The 25,443-nt window shown below is 40.3% G+C and overlaps 1 protein-coding gene across 1 annotated transcript in view; it reads left to right on the top strand.

Moving 5' to 3' along the window:
* The window catches only part of SPOCK1 (SPARC (osteonectin), cwcv and kazal like domains proteoglycan 1), a 309,178-nt gene that overhangs the window by 200,230 nt on the left and 83,505 nt on the right, over window positions 1-25,443 (top strand). Inside the window, exon 5 of the mRNA XM_074604578.1 lies at window positions 9,889-10,021. Within this exon, the coding sequence (XP_074460679.1) occupies window positions 9,889-10,021 (133 nt within the window). The remainder of the gene's footprint in view (window positions 1-9,888; window positions 10,022-25,443) is intronic.

Below are 25,443 nucleotides of genomic sequence, written 5' to 3' on the forward strand. Positions count from 1 at the left end.
TCTCATCCCTACCAGCAATATGTCAGTTTTTGTGAGGACTGCATGTTATTCGCCTTAGGAAAAGCAAAATTAACATAATGAAGCAGAACGCAGCTGAGCTGTCTAAGGATGCTTGGTTTGGGGCGGGGTGGGGGGTGTCATTGATTTTCCCCCTGCAGTTGCAAATTGACAATAAGATTTCTGAATTTTTTTGCTTCAGAAAAAAAAAAGAGGGGGGGGGAGAAACGCCACAACACACTTTTTGGGCAGGAGGGCTTTTTGGAGGGTAGAAGTAAGGAATGTCTTGCATGTGACTGAAACATTGCCATTGCTAGAATTAATAAGACCAGGTTATAACCATACTGAAGGACCTAGAGCTGGTAAAAATCCCAGTGTGGGGCTGCCACCTAGTTCAGCCCGCTAGTTTGTCCCAACACTTTCATTCACAGCAGCTGAATGTCTGCAGAGACAGGAGACCTTGGGGTTTTGATGGTGTTAAACTTGACAGACCCCTGCGTTTGGCCAAGGATGAGGACCATTTTAAAGCCTGTCTATCTGCAGCTTCTGGGAGATTCCTCCATCATGTCAGAACTTTCTGGTGTTATTAAATGCTGCCAAGAAATCTGCCATGATTTTTAACCTAAGTAACTCGCACCTTTCTGTTCGCACAGCTACGCAGCCGCCCAGGGTTCAACATAGTAACTGGGAAGATGAGCTGTAGCAGGGAAATGGTGGAAAATGCCAGCTCTGGCACATTTGGTGAAAACAATTTTGAAACTGTCTAATTGCATAAAACAGGGCATAGTGAGCGAGGATCAGCTTTTCTTCCCAACCAAATGTGACAGCTCAGATTACTCTCACGTGCCATCACGCAGTTCAGGTTCCTCGGAGATCTTGGCAAGCTCCACCAGCAAGAGGAGGCAGGCCTGATCAATACAATATTTTAGTATCAAAATAATCAATTCCTGGTCAGAGAAAACATACTTTCATCCTCCTAAAAAGTATTTTTGTCTGGTAGCAGGGGATAAAAAACACGTAGGCTGTCACAGAAAGAAGGAAGGAGAAAGCCAGTGCCAACAAAAGTATTAAATTTGCTGCACACTTCACCTTTAAGCACTGAGCCAAGTTACAGCATCTCCCACAGCATGCGAAATCCAGGGTTCGGAAGTGGCTGCTGAAGATTACTACAAACTGAGAAGTGGTAGAGAAGATTTCAGCTTTAATTATGAACTTCCTGCTATCTCCCTTCCTCCTTTGAAATTCAAGGCACTTCATTTTATTTTCACATAGTTTGGTCTCTGAGATTCCTTTTTATGTTAGTATAAAAATAATGATGAAAAGGAAAATAATTCTCTTATGAAAATTCATGAGAACAGGCAGAGTTTAGAAGCTGTGTTATTTATTCAGGAGAGCATAATGACTTTTAAAAACACCAGGATTGTACGTTTGTGTGGATTTTTTGTTTTGGTTCTTTTCCTTTGTGTACCTTGCCAGTTTTCATATCTGTGCAGCTGTGGAGCATACGTATTCGGTCTGAAAGTTGCAAATCATTAAGAATTTAGATTCAAAAATAAATTGCCTGTAAGCACAGTAATCTGTTAGCTAAGAATGTAATAGGACCTTTCAAACACCATTTTTATTTATTAAAGTGCCCAAAGGCAGAAATCCATGTGCTTCACTAATGACCTTAATAAACAATCTTATCATTTTCAGTCCAGGAATAAATAAGGCTAGGTACTAACATCTCAGGATACTTGTGCTGAGACATCCTGATACTGTGCAGAACGAGTTCTCTTGGCAGTTTAACAGTATCCATATTTAAATGCCATTTGATAGCTGCTTAGACACAGGCCCTGCGGTTGTTTGAGGGGCCGTGCCCAACGAAATGCATTCGGGGGGTTCTCTGACTCAGTGTTGCTGGATCCCAGAAATTACCTGCAGCAGTGGTATCAAATCCGTCAGTCTAACAGACTACGGTTTTTCTGGCCTTCTAGGTTCTCGGAATCTATGATTGCTTTTCCAAATCCTCTGCTCCTATAAAACACATAAGAAAATAAAAAAATAAAAAGATTCCTTCATCTTGCAGAACCAGTAACCTTGAGCACCCTGGGCCCCAAGAAGACCCTTTATTCTCTTTCAAGAGTTGGTTGCTAACTGGACCTAGTAGCATCCATGCAAAAATCTTCAGGGCATTTTCCTGCAAGATTTGTCGGGATTTTTTCTTGCAAAGTGTATTGATATACCAAAACTTTCTTTCCTATATGTAGCTGACAAGTTCCTCCTGGTACGTTGTTTTCCCCATGCTTATTTTTATACTGCCTTCTTACTGTTGGTAAGAAATGGAGGCTTCACTCTTCCTTGACTTTTCCTCTTCCCTTGGAAATACCTATTTTTCATTTCATTGGAATGCCACCTGATAAACTTTCACCTCAATGGTCAAGATTTTCCTTTTCACTCTTCCCTAAATTTTTTATCTCCAACTCTGAGTGCAATCCAATCTGCTGTGTGCAGTGGGCTTTCTGACAACAGTCCTGTGGCTACTGGTCTCCAGCAATGGACAGATTTAATTCCCAATGTAAGCATTGTTGTTTGAAAGAACAGCAAGCAAGTAGATTATCCATTTACCGTGGGAGAAAGTCTTGAACAAGCCTCATTCTGCCAGAAAGGTCCCCAGTCACCACCGTGCCCCATTAAGAATCTTTGCACATCTACCAAAGTACAATGAGCAGAGGCCTTTTATTTCTCACGGCTCTTTTAAGCCAGATCTGTTGGGGACCAGATATGAAAGCAGGAAGAGAAAGTAATCAGCAGCCTTAGTACAATCAGATAGTTGAAATTATTTCTTTGAATAATGAAATCAAAGAAAGTGGTAGTATCTAAGTCTAGTGGGATGATGCTGAAATGCAAGGCAGTTCTGCATGTTGTTATTCTAAAATTACTCTAATCATATGTCTGTTCTCATTTTACAATGTTTGTGTAAAATAAGGATTCTGCATCTAATTCAAAAGCTCAGTATCATTTTTTTTTCAAGGTAGTATGTGTAAACTTTTCTTCACATAGCTTGACTGGTAGTGGCTCAAGGTTTATACAGCTCGTGTGAAAAATATGAAAGGTTGTAGAAATGAGGCCAGACTCGTAGCTCTAATAAACAGAATACAAAAATGATACAAAGAGAGAAGTTGCCATTTATACTGCCAAATTTTGGCTCTGTCATTCTTTTTCCTCAAGAACAAGAGAAACAGCTAGTTCAAAGGAAAGACAGAAACAGGCAGGCACTGCTGGGTTTATCTTTAATGTGATAAGCTTCCTTCAGGGAGGCAAGAACAAACTGTGCACAAAGTATGCAGAAAGTACAGGCAGTACATTTTAAACTCTTTCCATAGTGAATTGTTCCAGCTTCAGGAATCCATTTAAGCTTGCTCTGCCAGAGCTCCTTCCAGCTTCTCAGGATGCACAAATACTTGGTACCTGCTTTGGTGCACTGAACTTTTTAATTTTATTTCGTTAGGGCTTGATTGATAAGCAGTTGTACGTGACATACAGCATTTTGGTTTGATACAAGGTCTAGAAAGAAAGAAAGGTGGATAAAGTTAATCCTAATCTTGAGGAATGTCTCCACGTGAGCTGTAACTGAAAATTAACACACACAACTCTCAGTCCCCTAAAGGCAAGGTTATATGAAGAATCCTTGCAGTAGCTGGGTCCACCCGTGGGTGCCTAACTCCAGCCTGCCTTCCAGGGAACCTGCGAACCCGGAGGATGGCGAGATCACCTTTCCTACATGGAAGAGGTCTCTGGAAGACATCCTTGGGAAGAGATGGTCTTCCATGCTATCAGCCCAACTAGGACCAGAGCTCTGAGGGCTTTCAGACACCTGCCTTCAGAGCAGAGGACATTGGAACAAGAGTTGCTGTCTCTGTAGCACTTTATGTATCAAGGCGTCTGCAAAGCCCCAACCTCAGGACCTCAAGGTCACTTGCAGCCTGAGATAAACTGGCACACCACCATGTAGACCTCCAGTGGCAATGTCGTTAAAAGTTCAGTAACACCAATTTATCTCCATGAAATAATGTAGTTTTGTCAAGTTAGTATTTTGTTAAGGCCTGTTTTATCAAAAAAATCCTGACCAGCTCAATACTATTTGGATAAGACCTGAAGTAAGTAGTTGTATTATTTTAGGCAGCGGAAACACAGAGGGGAGCGTTGTAAGTAATTTGCAACATGTATTGAACCGAATTCTATGCTTGTGTAATGTCACTGAAACAGTGACTTCAAGAACAAGAAGAGACAGTACCAATCTCTCTATTTTGTTTACCTGACACTTTCTGTTAGAAAAAATTGTGTAACTTGTTTGTTGGGGTTTTTTGAGAAACTTTTGGCTATTATTTGCAGCAGACCTTTGAAAAAGCATCTAACAAAAGCTCTTTTGGGTAAAGAAATGTCTTTTTCTTGTCCAATAACATTACTAGATGTGTTCTAAACTCCTAAGGAGGAACTTTTACTTACTGTCTCCTTCCTCCCAAAACTTTGGCAGGACTTTCAAAATAATAACCTGCCAACTTGTATTCAAAGGAACCTGATTTGTGATTACACTAAAACCATCAAGGCTTAATCTGCTAATTTACTGTATGTGCGTTTGGGAATAACTAGTCTCGAAGATGAGTAACATACTCTTAATGTTCTAAATTGTCCTCTGGATTAACAGTCCGAATTCTAGTGCATTTTATATCTTTACTAATATTAAAGTTCAATTGAATTTGCACTTGGACGATCAAATACAACTACATAAATGCATGGCATTGGTCATGCTTATAAAATCTGCTGATATTTGGGCTGTTTCTAGCTGGCAGTGTTAAGACAAATATTAATTGAAGCCAAAAAAAAGTTGATATAATTTGCCATTTTAAATTATATCATAATTTCACAATCGTTTTTTCTGTTATAGCCATTATCTTACGTAGCAAAATTATACAGCTTATTAAAATATATGCCCCTGTTTTCTGATAAGCTGTTGTCTCAAAATTGAACACTGATACTCTCAATTTGCACATTCTGTATTAAATTTACATGGTCCCGTCTTTAATTTCATGTCTTTATAGACCACCTAGTCATATCGTACTATATTCACCGCAGGGTCACCTAGAGAAGTCAGGTGCAGAACAGAGGCTCAGAGATCATTGTCTTCTCAATAAGTAAATTAACTAAAATCTATCAATTAGTTCAGTAAATGGTAAGAAAATGAATTTTGTGTGATAGTTTGGAAGTAAGTATTGGGTGAAACTAACCTTATCCATTTCCTACCCATTCTCACTTCCTAGGTTGTGTTTACGATGTTCTTTGGTGATCCCTCCCAGGTTACACCCTAAAAGATAAATTATTCCCTTTTAAAAAGTCTACTTTAAAATATTTCAAAGTGCTCAATTTTTCCAAGAGTATTTCAAGGCACATAACAATGAAATTATTCATAGTTCTAGGATCTGTGTAAACTTTAAAATTAAATGCAAGGAAAACAAAATGTAAATGTAAATTTAAAAACCCATCAATTTGGTGCAAGTGACTTTATTTTGGCCTCTGGCTTTGCCAAAGTTTATTGCCGTGTATGCTCTTTTGTGCCATCCTGGAGAGGATTGTTATAAGTGAAGATGCAGAGATCCCTGAACAGCACAGCCCACTCAGAGACATGGCCAGGAATTAAGGTTGTGGAATTTTTTGGAAAGGATATGACTTAGTGTGAAACGTTTTGTTTGAGGCATTGGATTTGATAAACTTTTGCTGACCGAAAGGCAGAGTTCAACCCCCCCAGCAGGCTCTTAGTGCCAACAGCTGGTGCTGCCAGCCAGGAGCATCCCGGCATCCCCAGGCAGGTGGGGGGAGGCAGGGGATTGCCGTCCTCATCACTGGCTGCCAGCTGCGCTCATCAGCTCTCACAGGGCACACCTGGAAGCCTTAAATTCTTGGGTGGAGCCAAATTTCCTAGGGCTTCTGAGCTCCCCTTTCCATGGCCAAAGGAGCCGTGGTGATGTGCAGGTGTTTGTGGCCCTGGGGCAGGCTGTGCAGTGTGGCTGGCCAGGGCTCCTGTGGACGGTCCCAGCATCTGGCTGATGGCATCTGGCAGCCTGGCTGCCTTCTCCCTGCTCCTGTGCAAGAAAAACAGATGTAGACTCCCTGTATTTTCACAGTATGTGGTAAGTAGTATGTCTGTGTAATGAGTAATGAAGTTGAGTGAGTGTACGTTTTCCCTGTGTTGAAGTGTGAATGTTTTAAACCACTAAAATTTCCTTATGCATTAAAATGTTAAGAGGCTGAATTCTGTAAAACTTAACTGCTCCTTAAATCTTACACCTCTCAGTGCATCCGTTCACCAGTCTGAAAAGCAAAAGCAGGCAGGATTTGCATGTAAGTTTTAATACTTGAGCAAGACATCCTTGTGTGTACTTGCTTCTGGAATATTGAATACACTTGTCCCCCTTGTCCTTATAAATGTGGCAGACTTCTGCCTCAGTGGGGAGTTTCTGGTTTGTTCTTTCTACACAGTTGTTATTTTCTAATGATTTTGTAGCAGATCCTTTCAACTCTGAGTCTTAAAGGAGGATTAAAGTTGGTTAAGGTTTCAGAAAAGAAAAAAAAAAAAAAAAGAGGCCTAATTTACTTTGGCCTGGCTTGCTCCTGACATATTTGTTCTAAAACAAGATGATTAGCATAGCAAACCATGTTCCTGAAGTGTGTGAATGTGCACTTCCATTGAGAAGGGATTTGCAGGCTGGCTGCTCGTGGCAACCGGTATTCTTCTCTAGGCTTTAATTTGTTTGTTTGGATGTTTGATGTGTTGTTAGGGGTTATAGGATTGAAAAGCTTCCAAAAGTCTTATTCAGCCTCTGAGAATATCACTCAAGAAAAGTACATGTTTACTTTTGGAAAATAGATGTTCTCCCTAGGAAGTAGGTGCCCACCTGTGTTTATGGTGGGGGTGTGGAAGTGGAGTCTGGGTTTCCAGTTAAACCTTGAGCTATTGCTGGCTTGGTCAAGCTGACAAAAATTATTTTTGACTTGCTTCAAATAGAGTGACACTTCGCACTATTGTTTCTGACAAAAGTGTAGCTTGAAAAGAATATATTAACGTTTGAAACCCAGATTGTTTCTTGCAACCACAATGGGCGCTGTACTGTGCCAGCGATTCCACCACACGTGCAGTAGGATTGCTGCAGGCTTCTTGCAGCAATCTCCTGCTTGTTACGCACATTGTATGAAATGCTACTAAAATAGCTAACTTTTTTAAAGAAGAAAATGCTTTGAGATGCACTCCACTGTGAATTCATCTGGCTGTTAACTACCACTGTCTTTGAGAGAGTAAACTTCCTCTTATTATCAAAAGAAGAGCCTGAAGATGAATGTGGAGGGGGAGGAAGAGACTAAAGCTACCTTCAGTGTCTGTAGGTGGAACACCACAAATCAGGTTCAGGTGCGACCGTTCCAGTCCCTGGCTGAGGCTCAGCTCTCGCACGCACAGGGCTGGCAGATGCCTCAAGGGAGCTGCACCCAGAACAGAGCTCAGGCCTAAGGCTGGGCACCTTCTTCTTTAGTCTCACTGAAGTGATGGAAGGGGCCACCAGGCTCCATGAGCTCCAGAAGAATCTTCCAATAGAAACTGGCTTTGCAATATGAATCTTGAAGGGACCACTGTAGGAGTAAGGAAATGAAGGGATGGGAGACTGTACGGCTGGGCAGAGAGGGACAAGCAGCTGTGTCCGGAGCTGGCTTTTCTTTTATGGTTATAGTGCAAAATGCCTGAATGTAGTTTGGTCCACAAATGCTGTACAATGTATTTTATACTTGCCACTCAGAGCCTCAGGATCCTGTGATTTTAGGCATCAGTCTAGCTAAGAACTTCAATCTACATTTAATTTTGATGAGATGCTCATTAGTTCAGTTTCTCGTCTCCATCTTGCACGCTTTCTGGCTAATGGCTTTGATGATGATGGCACTAAATCACACACTTCAAGTTTAGCATTTCTTAACTGTTTTCCTATAGCTGATCCTAAAACTTTCTTCTTAGCAATTTTACGTATAGACATGGATCTGACTTTTGAGATTGTGGAAATCAAAGTCTGGGAAAAGGTTAAAAAGTCTGCTTTGTGCCATGAGCCATCCTTCTGCAGCTTCCAAAGGAGAAGCACAACACCTCTCACATCTGTCTCCGGTCTCTGCTCATCAGTATCTGCAGTACTACAGCCAAACGTATTCTTGGCACTGAGTTTGTGCATTTCTAGAAGTGCAGGGCTGTAAGTAAAGTGAATGAGGAGATTTTCCTGTCAAGCTGAAAAGACGAAAGAAATGCCTGTAATGGAAACAGTTCGAGAAAATAAGATAATCATTACATTTTAGTGGCAAAGCATTGTTGGAGGGAAGGAGGCTGCAAAAAGTCAGTTACTCTGGAAAACTTACATAAATGGTTTGTAGAGCCCCAGCAGAAGAGAGCATGTCTGCAGAGCTGTATTTAGGGGTTCAAAGCCAGACAACCCCCATCTGCAGCATTTAGCATCTGGTATAATGGTACCTCTGCAAGGCAGAATGCGTCTGAAGGAGGGAAGGCTGCTCTGGGTATTAAACTCCTTCAAAATAACAAGGGAATTAAATACTAGGCTTCTATCTTCATAGTTTATGATATCATGATTGGATTCCTTCTGTGGACACAAGCTTCTTAGTAGTACTGTTCATCACTGTGACAAAGGTTAGACTTGAAGAAAACTAGAGCTGAGATGAAAGAATAGAATTTTTATTATTTTACCAGCTGAATGTGTCATTACATCAGTCAGTATTGTGTAGCAAATTGCAAGCTGTAGTGAAATTGCTTTAAAATATATCTGTATATATTTTTCTAAAACTGCGATAAAGTCATTCAGCGGCACATTGAAATGTATTTCTAGCTGAACTGTTATATCATATCTTTTTTACTGTGGTATGAGAACAGATGGCAGTTATTTTTCTTAACAGTCTCCAGCAAAGCTGATGCGATGCCTTGCCTTCCCTTGTAAATGTTTTCAAGTGAAAGACAAGTACACACGGCCAAAATGAATCTGCATTGTAACATTGACTTGTGATTTCTAAGGCAAACTTTTAATCAGCTTACAGCAGTGTGCTGGTGCTAATTACTTAATGTCGTATCAGTCAAGTAGTTCATTATGACAGGAAAATGAGCTATTATCAGAATCAATTGCAGATGTTTTGCAATAAGATTTTGGAGCAGATGTCTTTTCACAGACGTTTTTAATGCAATAATTGAGTAGTCCATGACTCGAGGACAACTGCAGTCACTCCCATGGTTCAAATGCAGTTGTAGATTTGGAGATGGCCTCTGTCACTGTATAGCATTCCGAGGGGGACTGTGATTGATCTGAGAAAAACAGCTGTTCAGTAGCTGGCACGCAGAGAGGGCTACTGCATGAACAGTGACAAACTTGTTAGGGGATTTCAAACACTTTTATAATCATAATATAAGTTGCAGTGTTTTTCAAAGGATTTTGGTTTAGAATTGTCGCTGCCTTAACAGCAATTTGGCAACTCGGAGGAGGCCTGGTGAAAATGTCCCTGCATACAACCTGATGTAATGGTCACCAGAAACCCCGCACGGTTGAACAAAATGCTGTATTCTTAAGTGAAATAATCTGTAGTTATAAATCAAAGTGAAGCTGCCAAGTATTGTAAGTCTAGGACTGCCTACCAATTTATTGCTTTTTAGATTGCTTACTGTAGTGTGCCATACTATAGAAGCATTGTTAGGAGCTATATTTAATTTACTTGCTTTAAATTAATACAGTGGTGAAAATCCAGCTTTGCCTTATTCAGAGAAGCTTTCGTTCTTCTGGTTTATATGACCATGTTCATAAAACGCCAGTGTCTCTTATTTTACAGCCTTCGACAAAAGAAAGGAAACTTGGCGCAGAAGCACTGGACTGGACCAGCTAACATAGTGAGATGCAAGCCTTGCCCCATGACACACGCCAGCGCCGTCTGTGGCTCTGATGGACACACGTACACTACCAGGGTGAGTTCTGCTCGTCGCCTGAAATCCGGTCAGCAGTGGCCATCCAGGCTGTAGCATGAAGATGAAATAGCTTTCGTTAACAGGCAGTATTAAATTACAGTCTACTTTAGTTCTTGGTATATTTCTGTGTAAAAAGTGCTGATAAATGTAGATTTTTACATATTTGACAAACAGCAAATCAGAATGACAAATCAGAATCTTATGACTTTCGTGATTCATGTTTCTCTAAATAGCTCGTTCTTGCTAATGAAGTAGAATGCTTTCAGTATTGATGATGCAACAGAAGAAAATTCATTTGATAGATTGGTTTGTTTGGACAAGAGGATTTTGGGATAGTTCCTGTTTTAAGATTTACTCTCCAAATGGTAAAATAACTTGGCATTATCGTTGTTCTGTGCCACCGGCTGCATGGGTAACACATTACAATTCATTTAAATCAGTTTTAATATGCTTGTGTGCCAGATGCGGCATATATGGTACCATAAAAAAAATCCCATAGCCCAGCGGGGATAAATTGGCTCATCGGTATACTGAAAATATGATCACCTTAGGGCTTGATTCAATAAAAGAAACTGGCTTCACAGCCGTTCAGCAGTCCAGGCCTCCCACTATCAAATAAAGCCTTCCCTGTCTCAGATACATGTGAGACAGCACTTCAGGTGCCAGAAGTCATGTTTAGGGAATCTCCTAAGGTTTTTTTTTTTTTACCCTTCCTGCATGTAAGGTAAGGTTTGACAGCCACTAAACTACCCTTTAAAATCCAAAAATATCCACCCCCCGCAATCCAGGAAAATAAAGTGATCAGGGGAAAAAATTCTCTGCTGTGATGTAAGAGTGATGATGATGTTGCAGCTACGTTCTCAGCAGGGCAGCTTGAATGCTTCATCCATTAATGGGCACACATATTAAAATGCTGACCTGGTTAATTCATTTAAGCCTCTCTTCTGTTCTGGCTGAAGGATTTGCATGGCCAAAGGAGCAAATCAACAGAAACACTCATACTTGCACACCCAGACTACAGAAAAAGGGCTCTGAGTTGCCTGTTAAACAAGCTACTCTCTTTAATACTCTCTAGGAGTATGTAATACAGTAATTCAACATTGGTATTTAGCACTAAAGTTGGGCTCACCTTGAAAACAAATCTTCCTGTCTGAACTCTTGGGAGTATAGAAGATATTCTGTAGTAAATAGCTTTCATTGCATACTCAGGCATCCTCTTGCACTCATTTCTGTGCATCTTACCTGCATCCCTGTTAGCTCTGAGTCTTTTTTGGTTTTTGACCTTCTGTCTTTCTTACCATAAGATCCAAATGGTTTCATCAGAAACTCTGTCAATGTCATAAATTCACCAAACTGTTGTGACTGTAATGTAAGCCTGACAGCTATAATGAAGACATCAAACAATTCCGCTTGCTGACATGCTTGACTATCAAAGACATACCTCCCAGAAGCTGCTTTGTTTGAGCATGGTGGTGGTGTGGTGGTTTTTAAAGGAGACTTTTAGAAGACTTATTCTGAAAAAGCTTTGTCTCATCTTCATTTACTGCGTGTTTAACTATCAACTGCTCCTGTCCTAGCAATTGAAAATCACAGCATCTTGTTGGTCTCTTAAGTGCAGCAACTTCTTTTCCACTGATTTTTTTGCCCAGGTTCTCTAGCGCTGCCTGGGGAAGGCAGGGTTTCATTGCTTTGAGAACTGTTCCACAGAAGCGATTGCTTGTCACTTGACATATTTGTAGTTGCTTTTTCCAATATTTTTTTTTTTTTGATTGAAGGCTTCTCCAGTGTCATGCTGACTGGTAATATGTCTGTAACATCCAGTCCTAGCAAGAGGATGCATGTCTGCTTAACCTTTAAGCAATATCAAGGAGATGCTTAGAGCAGTACTGTTGTTCTTTGCTGCCTACAGTACGTTGTAAATCTGGGAGTAGATTATTACAGTGACCTGTAGAACATCGCTGCCCCTCTACAATTTCTTCTAAAAGCTCTGCTTCATTGATTATTTTTTTGGTTGTTTGGTTTTCTTCAAAAGATAAATTTTGGTAAATGAAGTGAAATTACTTTAGGCAGAGCGTTAAAACTAAATGGTATATTTTAATGTCCTAACAAATAACATTTTTATGGTCAGTAATGATCATGGGTTAATGATATCTTTTATGAACAGATTACAACTGCTTCCCTCGAATTTGCCATTACTTTTCACCAGATAATGCAATCCTTCTTTCCGGCCCTTAAGTAGCGAAAATCAAAGCTTTTCTTTGGTAATTTTCTTTCATATGCGGTGCTGTTGGCAAGTGTTATTCCTGGCACTGCAGTGCTGGCATGTTCCAGTATTGACCGTGAAAATGCAAAAAGGTGGACACTTGAGTGTGAGCAAATACCAAACTGCTTTGCATTTGTATGTATGTGTTCATATCTGGCTCTGCATCAGCTGCTTTGTGAACGTGTAATGATGTGCTGGGCAAATGAAAGGATTTTTGCTAAGCTTGTAAACAAAAAATGGAGAGTATCCGCTTCATTTAAGAGGGGGGAAAAAAAGTCTTCTGAAATTGTATATTGGCCATCTACTCACACAGGCAGAGGCAGCGCACACGTACACACCAGCATTTTGATCTGTCCTGGCTGAGTTAGATTTTTCTGCCAGCACAGCAGGCGGTCGGCAGGAGACAGGGTTTGGGCTTTGAGTTCTTGGCCTGGCAGAGCAGCGTCAAAGCATCCTGCTAACGTCGGGGGGCTGCTGTTCAACGCCGTCAGTCACGTTTGTACCGGGGACGGCCCCTTCCATGCTCGGAACTGGTAGCTGAGGTAAAAATGAATGAACAGGAAGTGATACTGCAGAAGTATGACTGCCTGATGAAATGCAGATGAAGCTTGGGTATCAATAAATGCGTAGTAATTCACGTTAAGCGAAAATAACCAAAAGTACATATCACAGGCTCTTATTTAGCCACTAGATCTTAGAATAATTCTGGCTGTTTCTCTGAAGACATTGTAATGATCCCTGCAAGGCAAAAATGCAAATAAAGACTTAAATAAGGAATTGAGAACAAGAACAAAACATTACTATGTTTCTCTGTAAATGCCTGGACTTCTCATTGCCTTCAGTTGCCATCACTTCATCTCAAAGCTGACATGTAGAACTAGGAAATGCTCCGAGAAGGGCGGTGATGGCTGTCAGGTGTGGAACCTGCAAGGAAGCACACCGTTAACTAGAATACTTCAGCATGATTTTCTATGAAATAATGACTAATATTAGAAAAGTAATGTTGGACTTAATAAAACAAGACCTAATGAAATTAGAAGTCAGGAGTTTCAAAATAAAGACAGTATTTCTATTTTTTCAGCTCAAAATAAAATTGTGAAATTAACTGCAGCACAGCATTGTGCAGGAAAAAGATATAGATGGGATTTCTAGAAATCCATGGAGAACGGATCCACTGCGGGCTGGTAAAGCTCTAGCACACTGAGTCCCTAAGCCAGTGATTACCAGAAGCTGGGATGATTGTTGGAGTTCAGCAGGACTGATTTGTTCTGTTTCTAATTTGCTGCTACTTCTATTCCTTTGTAGCTTTTGTACTTTTAAGGGTCTACAACTTGGCAGGATACGAGGCTGAGGGATTGCAGGGCTGAACTAACGTGGTTCTTGGATTCTTATGCAAAAGTGGAGGAATCTGCGTCTTTAGATAAGACAAGCCGATAGTGGAGCTAACGTACTCATTTAATCAAAGTACTGCGCTTTAAGAAAGGAGCATATTTATTTTCCACTTCAACTTTGACTTGGGTTGAAATGTCTTTTTAAACAAGTCCTGAGTATCCCTTATATCATTGCTGGGCATTTTTAGTTTCTACCCCTTCAAAGTTCAGTCTCTGGGCTTAAAGCAAAATTAAGACTGCGGAACTTGATCTGGAATGATGTTCAATAGAGCCTGAGGAATGTGGAGGATCTGATTTGTTCTCTTTTTATGCAAATGTCAAGAATCTTTAAGGATTCAATTCCAGGAAAGTAACATAAAAATGCATTTTTAGTTGTTGTTCTTTTAAATGCTGTCTTAGTCATTCCTTGCTGGCTAATAAAATCTTCTGTTCATAAAGGCTATAGGGCGAAATATCAAAAGCATCATCATCATCTTGCTGGTTTGCACTGTTTGATAATCCTCAGACTGTTACGCTCTTTGTTCCAGTGCTTTCTGCAGAGATTGCATTTTGAAAGAAAGCATTTTGCTTCTGCTAATTATAGTGCTGGTGGTTTGGGGAGCTAACTGTGCCCATCCACCTCCATTATAAGGGATTAGGATTCTCTGAAGGCAGTCATTTGCAGAGCAGCAGAGGAAATGCTTTTGGCCAAGCGGAAACATGGGCTATGTGACGTATTCTTGAGGACCACTACTGCAATGTGATGTTATGCCTGAATGCCTCTGGAGATGCTTGGTAACTGATACTGTGAGTAAAAGAATGAAACGGGATCATGGATCCTCGCTCAGGTTACCACGTTAGGTTATTGGATGGCCCAAGCATCCTTGGGAAGTCAGCGCGGCAAACTTTCTTGAGGCTTTCTAACTGAATGGCTTTTCGTCAAAACCAACTTTTATTTTTTAACTAGTGACATTTTCCTCATGAAGAAAGACACTGTACACCTAGAAGCAGAACTTCTTGATAAAATTGGAGAGAGTGATCCAACTTAAAGCACCCAATTATCCAAGGGGTGGGGGGGGGGGGAGGGAAGTAAACTATAAACCTCCACGTTTAAGCTTACTGGTTGATTTAGGTAGACTCATGATTTTTAACTTGGTCTCTCAGTTCTGTCAAATATGTAGAAGCCTTCAGCACCTTGACTAATTTGAGAGCTAGTCAAAAGAAGCTTTTTTTTTTTTAAATCTTTTTCATCATCAGTTGGAAAATATTCAAAGGTGTTGGTTTCCAACGCGAAGGTAAATGGGCAAGTATTGAAAATGATGGGACGTCTGTGCCCAGATCTTGTTCTACAAGGGATTAAAAAGTGTTGCCCAAACTGTCACAATAGGACACACAGGTGCTGAATACTTCAGTGGATCTTAAGTTGATTTTAGCTTCATATATGGGAGTTGTACCGCTTGAAAATCTTGGCACCCTTCAGGCATTAAATCTTTCTGGTTCTTTTTCTGAAGTGTCTTCAAAACTTGTCTCCATTGTTGATCTAGGTGATTTCATCCGCTTCACAGAAGCGCTAAAGTTAAAGGGGATGAAGATGTTTGGTTGTGGTGTGTGGTTGTTTTTTTGTTCTTCTTTTGTTTTCTGGATGACAAACTCGTTCTTCTGGGTGATGGGATTTTTTTGGTCGCACCAATAATTCAGTGCTTGTGCATGACAAAACTTGAAGACAGATGTAACACATGGCCTATATCTACTCAGTCCTCATACCATGTTTCTAGCAATAGTTCCTGGTATTTTTTTGGACTTCCATAATTCTGGAAACTTTAGAAACTCTCTCTCACCCTTTCCTGTTAACTTCGAACTCTGTGAGCTTTAGGTTTGTCAAAAATTTCACTGAGTCTCTGACTTACTGCTTGAAATGTGGTTGGTTTAAAATGCGCACACTCTCTCCCATATTATAAAACTTTGTAAAAAGAAATTGCTGTTTCCTGGGTATAACAGCTCTATTTAATGCTCCGACAATACAAAGCACTTCCATAGTATATTGCAGTCAGAGTTTTCAAAGCTCTTTAAAGTACTAATGAATTGAGCTTATGGGATAAGTAAGCCCTGCAAAGAGCGCTATGTAATTAGGTAATGTTTTTGTCGGCAACACATTAAGAAAAATAACTCTGTAGCTGTCAGTTTTACAGGAAGTTTAATTAAGCTAGTTAATAAAGCAATTACCTGAACATGACGATGACTGCACTTAACTAATCAGAGAATGAAAATAAGGATGATCTTAAATTACAAAACATACCACCTCAATGACTAATGGTCCCTTCAAAGATGGAAAGGTACATTGGTATAATTATTATGCTTCTAATTAGGTACATTGTTGTTCTGCAAATTTTAATTAAATCATTGCAAACTAATTAAGTCCATGATCATGTCTTCTTTTTGTTTGAAAATGGAAAAATTACCTTCTGTTGTCATAACATTAGGTAATACATTTGATACTAAGGGATGTGCAAGAGAAATAATTTTCCAAGAATCTTGAAATGAAAGAAAAAATAATGACCAAAATGACGAGACACTATTAGTTAAACGTGTGCAATGTGAGGGCTGCTGTGCTTAATTAGGAGCAGTCTGTGTTCAGAAGTACAATTAACAAATATTTGTTAAAGTGTCCAAGTGTTGAGTATTCAGTGCGACATGGTTTGGTTGTTCATAATCCAACTATCGGCTGGATTCCCTGTCGTCTGGGTGCGGGCTGCTGTTATCCAGCTCTGCTTCTGCGCAGCTTTCCCTGTCTGTGGTTTGTCTAAGGGACATCTCAGCCTTTCCTGATGGAAAACGAGATACTCAGCAGAGGTTTAGCAAGCGTTAAGACCTGTCCTGTCCTCAGTTAGATGAAGAGTTGGATTAAATTCTATGTTAACTCTTAGCTTTGGTTTGGTTTTGTAAGGGAAGGTGAAGGAAATAGGGGGGTGATCCAGGACAAAGACATCTGTGCTTTCCCCTGGTGAGGGGAACCTTCCTCAAACTCTGAGGGAGCTGGGAAACAGGACTTCTGAACTCTGCTCAAATAACCATGCGATTCAGCAAATTCCTGAGCTTCCTTTCAAATCTCATTTAGTTTTATGTTGAAGTGGAGAAGCTTTTGCTTTTCAGTGGTGTCAGATAGTAAATTCAAAATCCCAAACAATCCCCTACCAATTTTATATCCTAACGGGGAAAAACTAGGCCTGCATAACCACTGATCTGTGCATTGTGGCTGCTTCCGCGACAGCTTCCCAGCTAAACCCCATGAATATATACGTGTTGGCAAGATTTTTTCACCTGGCGTAGTATGAATTGTGAGAACAGCTTAAATAGAGGCTTCTGTAGTGAACCAAGAGAGGAAGAACCGGGAGCTCTGGGCAGTTTTTACGGAGTTTTTTTTTTTTACAGAGTAAGGGCTGCTTTGTCATATTGCCAGGTTCGAGGTTCTGTGAATTAATGAGAAATTGCCAGGGCCCAAGACATGATTTTCTTTCAGACACTGTTGTTTGTTGCTATCCTCTAAGTCTTTGGAGAAGGAGCCTTCATTAACACAGTTCTACAAACACAGATTGGCTGGAAAAAAGAAAAAAAAAATCTTTTGAATCCCCGGAAGAATCCTCTTGTACAGAGGATACTGATTGTTTTTGTGAGAAACTGGCTACTTAAAACTCTGTTAAAGCCACTGTTCAGGACTGGCAAGAGAAGGGGGTTGCTTTGGCTCTGCTGGAGGCTTGTGATCTCTGGTGTCCCGCGTAAAGGCAGGGCAGAAATGTTGGAGGCATTCCGGGGACAGAGTTAGATGGCTCACAACCTGTCTTTGTTCTTCCTTGCTATAATTTCTTTTGGGAGATGAGTTAAGTTTCCTCCCATTTTGGTTTCTACTGGGGCCAGTGAGCACAAGGCCCTGACAGCAAGTGCAAAAAAAAAAAAAAAAAAAAAAAAAAACCAAAGTTGTGCCTCCAAGTTTTAACAACTGTGGGCTAAGCAAGCTGGTCTAATTGGGGTATGGCAATGTTTATCTCCTTTCCCTAACCTTGCCTAGCAGGGAAAGGCTATTTTTAGTTTGTTTCTCCATATTCTAACATTGCTCAGTCCAAAACAATTTGGCTTTGCGCAGACTGGGTTCTTTGCGATTAATGTATTTTGTCAGTTTCTAAATCCGTATTTTTTTCCTTTAATTCCTGAATCTGTTATTTTACGGTAGTTAAGGCTTGTCAAAGTTGAATGTTTTAATTATCAAAATAAGCCCACAATCTGGGGGAAATTGTGATAAAAGTCTCTATTAGGCATGTTGCTGCAAGTGGTAATTCATTCGTTGTATTATTTTGGTAACTTGACTATAGAGAAAACACTGCTCTAAACTCCTCAAAAAAAAAAAAAAAAACCAAACACCTTCTCAATATGTAGCTGCAGTAGTGATGTATAAATAACATGCTGGGAAATGCAGTGTAAGAACCTGTGCGGAATAAATTAACCTTCAGATTTCCAACAAACATACGCCATTACTGAGTGATGGGAAGAAATGAAGTTTCAGGCAGCTATGAAGTTCCTCCTCTCACACCCAACTCCCTTAAATTCTTTACAAGCCAGTTTTCCCAAATGACTCTGATAATATTCATACAGCTCTGTGAAGCGGTGGAAAGAGCTCATCTTTTTGGTGCTACAGAAGTGGAAGGTTTCGTGGTGATTGTCTTAAGTTTCACCAATGCTCCCACAGGATAATAAACTCTGGGTAAGTCAAAAGTACGCTGTTGTGGGGTTTTTTTAATGTGTTCATTTAAGTTGACTAGAATTCAGTTGGTAGAATTCACTTAAAGGTGTATTCCTTAAATTGGATATATTCATTTCATGTTTAACCACTGAGAGTCTCTACAGCTCTTAGAGAACTCTTAGAGTTCTAGAGGAATGAGACCTCCTCTGTGATGATGCAGCTCCTCGTGTTTACATGTCACTTGTCACCAGATTATCCCCCCAAAAAACCCTATGAAGGGAAGGTGGAGGATGGCGCACGTAGGCGAGTCATACGTGTCCAAAATACTCTTTGCCAAGGTATTGTCAAACAACAATCAATATTTAGGTGTAGCACAGTAAAATAATTTAGCCTAGATCCATGTTTCTTTCTGGTTTTGGTGTTTGGGGCGGGGGGGTGTGGTGGTTTTGCTTTTTTTTTTTTTTTTCCTTTTAAAAGGTTTGGGGGAACAGACTTTCTTTACATAGCAAAGGCCAATGCTGAAGGAGGGCAACTCATAGCAAGAAATGTTTGCTCCCTATGCCTTTCTGATTTGCCCACGTACACTTTTTTTCAGAGGGATGAAATGTCACTGACTTTTAATGTTTAGAATGTCACTGACTTTCACCTTCCTGTTTCCAAGCTTCTATGATGTTGAAAGCAATCTTTTTATTTAAGCACCCAGGTAACTACTGCCAATAATTAGAAGTGTGAATATGTCACATTCCCACTGTTGGCTGCTCAGTATTCCAAAAACTCAGAAAAACAACCTTTTTCTAGGCAGTGTTTTTAAATACGTGTGCTGAAGTCTTACTGAATTAAGAGACTGCATCTCATTAACATCTTGAAAAATGAAGTTATGTGACCACCTTTACGTTGGAAGATGTAGGTCTATCAGACATATTTTACACAGCAAATGAACATCTTGCTTAGTTGTCTAGATCACTCCAAAAGTGTTTTGTTTGGTTCCCCCCCACCTCAGTGCTGGTTGTTCTGGGGCTGAATTCTCTCTCTTTTTTTTTTTTCCTTTTTTTTTTTTTCTTCTTAATATTAGTTACCACATTGTGTTAGATTTGTAAAAAGTATTTGTTGATGAAACACATCCCCAACAATTATTTGCTTGGGCACGTTACCCCAAAGGAGAGAACACTAGATGCTGCTAGAAGAAAACTATAACTTGGGGCCCTTTCTTTTCACGTGTGGGGAAGAAGCCAGGACTGAATGACAGAAGACAATGTACTTTATTAATAAAGCTTCTACATTAAAATTACGGCAGGTGCACAGGGAGAAAGAAGAAGCAGTGAGTCGACTGTGCCTTGTGTACTTTGAATTACTGTGTCAGTAATGATGGATGGAGCAAACAATAAAATTTGACCTGTCACACTATGCTTATGAGGCTATAAGCCTTAAGGCATTTGTAATTGGCTTCAGCCAGCAATGTTAACGAAGGTGGATTGGAAAATTAGATTATTTGAATGATACAGACTGTTTTACACCTTTAGTATTCAAAAGAAAAGGCTAGAAACTCAAAGGGACTGAAGCTGTAAGGCCTGTTCTTTGTAAACTATCTCTTGTCTCTTTGTAATAGAGTAGGCAAAGGAACAGTTCTTAGATAACAGGTTCATACTGTGTAGAATGTGAGTTATTTAAAATGATTCTGTGGGGCATAGTTTTTAAACAATGTGTGGGAGGTGCGGTGCACATAGTTTCCATTAACAAAATGGGATTTATGTGTGTATCTCCTTTATATTATGCATTATGCTCAAATGTGCCCCTATAGTATAATTGGACTAGAAAATGCTTCTTGGGGTTGACATTACTCAGTGAGTTGTCAGTGTGGCATGAAGTGCACAAGTGAACACATTCCTCATTTGAAAAAAACCTGTGCAGTATAGGTGCACAACTAAATTGGGTTTTAAGTAATCATTCCCAAAGTAATTGCATTGTATTAAATGTATTTAGTTGGTGTTAGAAAGAAATCACATTGATGTTATACACATATGATTGAGGAGATATTGTGATAGTTGCTGCAGGTAGAATGATGTGAGTATTTTCCAATGAGAGCGTTTTATAGAAAACTGTCACTCTGAGCTCACAGTGTTTTCTTCATGATCTCTTCTCTGAATTTTCACTGAATCTAAGGCAAAACTCAGTGAGGAGCCTGTCTGGGCCCCGAAAATATTTGTACCCTGGGCTGGAGATGCCAGAACTGTTCAGTGATAACTTGCAGGTTGACAGTTCTTCCTGAGCAGAATTTTTTTTTTTTAAATGTGAAGCGGTGGAGGTCAGACAGAGTCCTCCAAATTTTCAAAACATGTTAGTAGGTTACTTTGCCTTTTCCCTTCAAGGTCTATTCATATCCTCTTCTCCATTTCCCTCTCCCTGTGCCTTCAGCTACTCTGCATTAAGGTCTTTACCTCGTCCAACCAAAGGAGATGGGGTATGGAGAGAACCTGGGAGCATTCCAGTGATCGACTGCAGAGGATGTGGAAGGTGGTTTGGAACAGATGGTCTTGGTATAGAGTCTGTGGGAAGGAGAAAGAAGAATGCCGAGAATACTATAGTGGGTATGGGAAGATGTAGGGGGACGTAAATTCATAGAAAAATTGGCTTGTCTTCACTGTTCGCGGAACAACTCTAAACATACTGGTACTGGGCCTGTGCCCAGTCACTGGCAACTAGATGATGCAAGTGGAGTTCTTTGATTCGCTGAGGGTTTCCCTCCCAGAGGTAACACTACACAAAACAGAAACAGAGCGCTCAACTAGTTGCATTCCCCTCATCTGTGATATTTTTCATCATAGAGGAAAGAAGAGAAGAGAGTTTAAAATCCATGTAGTTACACCCATTAATTTTTGTTTCCATATGCTTTGGACTGTTCTCCAGTGATAATCTGTTTGGTTTTTACCCATTTTTAATGTGTTACATATGGAAGTAAATATATAGGGAGAAAGGATCACAGTCAAAAATACAACATTCTTCTGTTTTGCTGTATTGTAATCCTAGTAAATGTAGTTTCTGCTGAAAATACACTCTGGGTGTTTTTCCTAGAAGAAAATGATAGATATTTTGTTCCAAGTGTATGACAGTGGAGGATATTTTCTTGTTAATGCAAGTTTTGTCTTCCATTGTTGTTACCCGTTCAAATTGAGAAGGGAATGTGAAGTGGGTCATTCTAGGTCTAGCCAGCTGTACTCACTTTTTCTTGCAGGAGATCGTCATGAAAAGGTTGGGAAATAAAGGAAAAAGGGAAATTTCCTAGTTTAGATTTCAGTAATGCTGGTTGTGAGATCTCGGCATGAGTTTCTGCAGATTGATAGAGCAGACATCTCAAAAGACTTTTAGTAACCTGCATTGTCAGGCCAAAAAAGAGTTGTTTTTTTTTTTTTTTTTTTGAGGGGGAGAGAGTGCTGAAGTGTCTTTTATAGAAAAGTTTCCTCAGGTAGTATGGCAGGGTGAAGAGCCTTTAAAAACTTCAGCGCTTGAATGGGTAATGATGATGGCTTTCTTCAGTTAGTGGCGTAGACATAGCGTTATGTTCGTTTGCATTTCATTATGAGAGTGAGTTCAAAAATGCAAGAAATTATTAATAGAAAAGCAGAGGCTTTCCGAGGGGAGATGGCACTGTTATTCAAGCTGTCTCTTCCAATTCCTGTGTAGGATAGAAAAGGCAGGAAAACCTTGTAGAATGCAGTTCTAATCTGGGGTTCTGCCCAGCCTTGCCAAGTTCGCCCTGTGGGACCTCTGCAAATAGATCTTGTGTCCTGGGGCAATACATGGCAGCATCATGCAAATCCTCCCCGTTTGATTGTGTGTCTTCGGCAGATTACATCCACCCCTACGTGAGCTCGGTGGTGGTGAGCTGGAACCGCTGATGGGGCTCAGTCAGCAGGGGAATATTTTTGTTCTATTCTTGCATCTCCCTCTGCAGCCGTGCACCACATGGTTCTTGAAAATTGGCCTGCAGTCTTAATATTTGGTGTTGAGACATAGAATTTCTTTTCTTACAGACATGTAATCACATCATGTAATGCGTTTTGTCTGCCACCATGTACTGTTTTCGCTTAGGTGAATTTTATTATTTTTTAACTTATTTTCTGTATTGTATTTGGGCTATTTCTGTTTCCAGTTAGGGGCTAACTGAAGTGTTAGATTAGTCCAGCTAACAGGAGAGATGGAATTTGACTTTTTTTTTTTTTAGTTAACCAGTAGCTCTGTCCTTCTCTTACACGTGATGAAGGGCATCATTTCCACAGCTGGTTGTGGAATTTCTGTACCTCCCTGGCTTAGGATGACACAGTATAATGTCTGTAAAAACCGGTTTCTGTTATGGCTGTAAATGCTCTGAAGCAGCTGTCTTCCTCCATCATGCTTAAAGTGGAAAACAGATTTGAAGACTTGAAGTCTATAGTTGAATTCCCAATAGCAGCTCCAAAAAAATGACCTCTTCCAAGCAGCACTGTGTGGGAGCGCAGGATGCTCTCCCTGCGGAGTACAGCTCTCTCTAGAGGGGGAAAATGCTCAGCACCTTAAACTTGAGCAGATGCGGGGTGAGTTGCAGTGAAGCAGGCTGCTGGGTGAACTCAAGACTTGCATGAATTACTACAGTATGGGCTCAAATGAAGGCCAGGTTTGTGTACCAGTTAAGCTTACATATTGCAGCGCTGTGCTCTTAGCACCGCGTGTACTGGTACGGGCAGAGTGTCTTTACGTCTGAGCTGCTTCTCATTCAGACGGCTGGCACCCAGACAGGGCCTGTGATGAAGATATTTGTGGACCCTTTGTCTTACAGTTAAGACTCCACAACACCCATAATTATGCCCACTTCACCAGGATGCAGTGGAAACAGTTGGTTTTAGATTTCTGGGTGGTTATTTTTCAACGATGTGAAAACTGTTCTAGAATGGAGACATTGGCAAGGTGTATGTCTGGAAATGCACAGGACTGCTTATCAAATTTTAAAAAAAAAAAAAAAGACAATACTATAGGCAGTGGTATAGTTAATTCCCTTGCGGGTATGAAAGACTGGCTCCCACAGTTCCTACATCCATTGCTTTTGCTCCGTTACCCTCCTTACCAGTACTTACTAGGCAAAGATGATGATCAGCACGACCCCTCATGTGGCTTCTCCATGCTCCCCCAGTGGCCAGGAATAGACTCATCACATCTGGTGTCACAACTGTATGATGTTACTTTGTCTTTCAGTGTCATTTGGAGTGTAGTTGCAATAAGAGGTGAGGGTCAATCCTAGGATGGAGGTGATCTTTACATATTTATAGCTAGCAATACCACACGGGAGTGAGATAAACCTTTGGTGAAACATATAAGATGGCAAAAGGATATGTGAAAACTGTCTGCATCACCAGATATTTTAGACCAGAAATGAGTGTATGATTAGTTATTTTGCCTCTCAAACCAATGGCATCCATGAACCTTTAGTCATGTTTGGATGTGACTTAAAGTATATTTTACCTCCAACCCTTGGTTACGATTCAGTGCATAACTAACTTGTAAGAGTTCTTGACCCAGGCCATGATCAACAGCCTGTTCTTGGTTTTGTGGGCAACTCTTTTATTTTGACCTAACTATAATAGAGTTAAAAATGGAAGATCACAAATAAAAATGGTATAAATTGCTATTACTTCTCGTAGCTGCCTGAGTAACAAATAGAATTAATCAATGGGATTAATTATCTGTGGATATGACATCATTACAAGGCAAAAACAACACCAGGACTATCTATAGATTTCAATCAGAATATCTAAAGATACAAAATTGAACTCTACGGAAAGTACAAAATAATTAATTTTGTTCACAGGGGTTCTTAACAGAGATTGTGGATGCACTGTTTGAAAAAACCTGTCTTATTAAATACAAATTAGATTAGATAAAGTGCTAAAAGCCTCCCGTAGATCAAGACTTCAACTTGTTAATGGACTTTTTCCCTCTTAACTTCAGATTCTCCTGTTATTTCAGGAATATCTTGCCTTTCACACAAATGGAAGTGACTCGCTACAAATTCCATTTTTAAAGTCTCTGTGTTTAACGTTCCCAAGAGAGGTATGTCAGAGGCACCTGCCACCCAGGGGGGCTAAACGTTCTAAGATAGAGTGTGAAGCTTGAGGATTGAAGACATTTACAGATCGTATGTAGCCAATTGAAATTGCAGAGAGACTGAAATGAAAGGCTGTTTCAGTTGATGCACTTCGCTAGGCTGGAATGTGGTCTGTTTTGTGCTGGATGCCAAACCTGGGACTGCAGGATGCACATCATGACCAAATGCTGCTGAAGTTGGTATCAAAAGCCTTTCAGTTCAAACAAACAAGTAAACAGTAGAAAACACGCCTGTACAGAGACCTCTCTGCGTTTTCAAAACTAAAATCTGTCATCATAGATCCTGCATAGGAGGGTTAGTATCAGAAGAGTGTTTTATTACTTAAATATATCTTGCACAGGCAACACTGGGCAAAGAAAACCCTTTTGAGAGTTATATAACTCTGTGATGGGATGCCATAAGGTCTTTCATTTTAAGCCAGTAAATTCCAGAGCAGTAATTTAAAGACTACACTTTTCCTTAAATCTAAAAGCATGTTCTAAATCTTGTTGTATTTAGTTTGAGCACTTGCCTGATATTTCTGATCCTTTATTTCCAGAGTGTGAGTTACGTCCCCTGCAGGCTCTCTCTGACATACCTTTTGCCTACCGTAGGACAGCTCGCCCGGGAGAAGGCACTGGGAGGCAAAGAACGTGGTCAGCCCAAATACGAATATGGGCTCAATAGAGAGCAGGGTGAGGGCTTGTGCTCCTGGAGGACATGCCACTGTGTGGTGGCAAGGGATGTGTCAACTCTAACATCTGCAGGCAGTATGCTATCAGTGGGAAGTTAGTTTTACCTGCTGTAAGCTGCCGGTATTACTAATTCAACAGACTGAACCGGTTACTCTTGCCAGCCACTGGGATTGCCATCTCCTCTGTGCACCAGAGGTGGGGTGACACCCTGCGCCCTTCCACAAGGGAAGGCGCGATTAACCTTTTGGGT

This window comes from Larus michahellis, chromosome 11, assembly GCF_964199755.1.
Source record: "Larus michahellis chromosome 11, bLarMic1.1, whole genome shotgun sequence".
NCBI lineage: Eukaryota > Metazoa > Chordata > Aves > Charadriiformes > Laridae > Larus > Larus michahellis.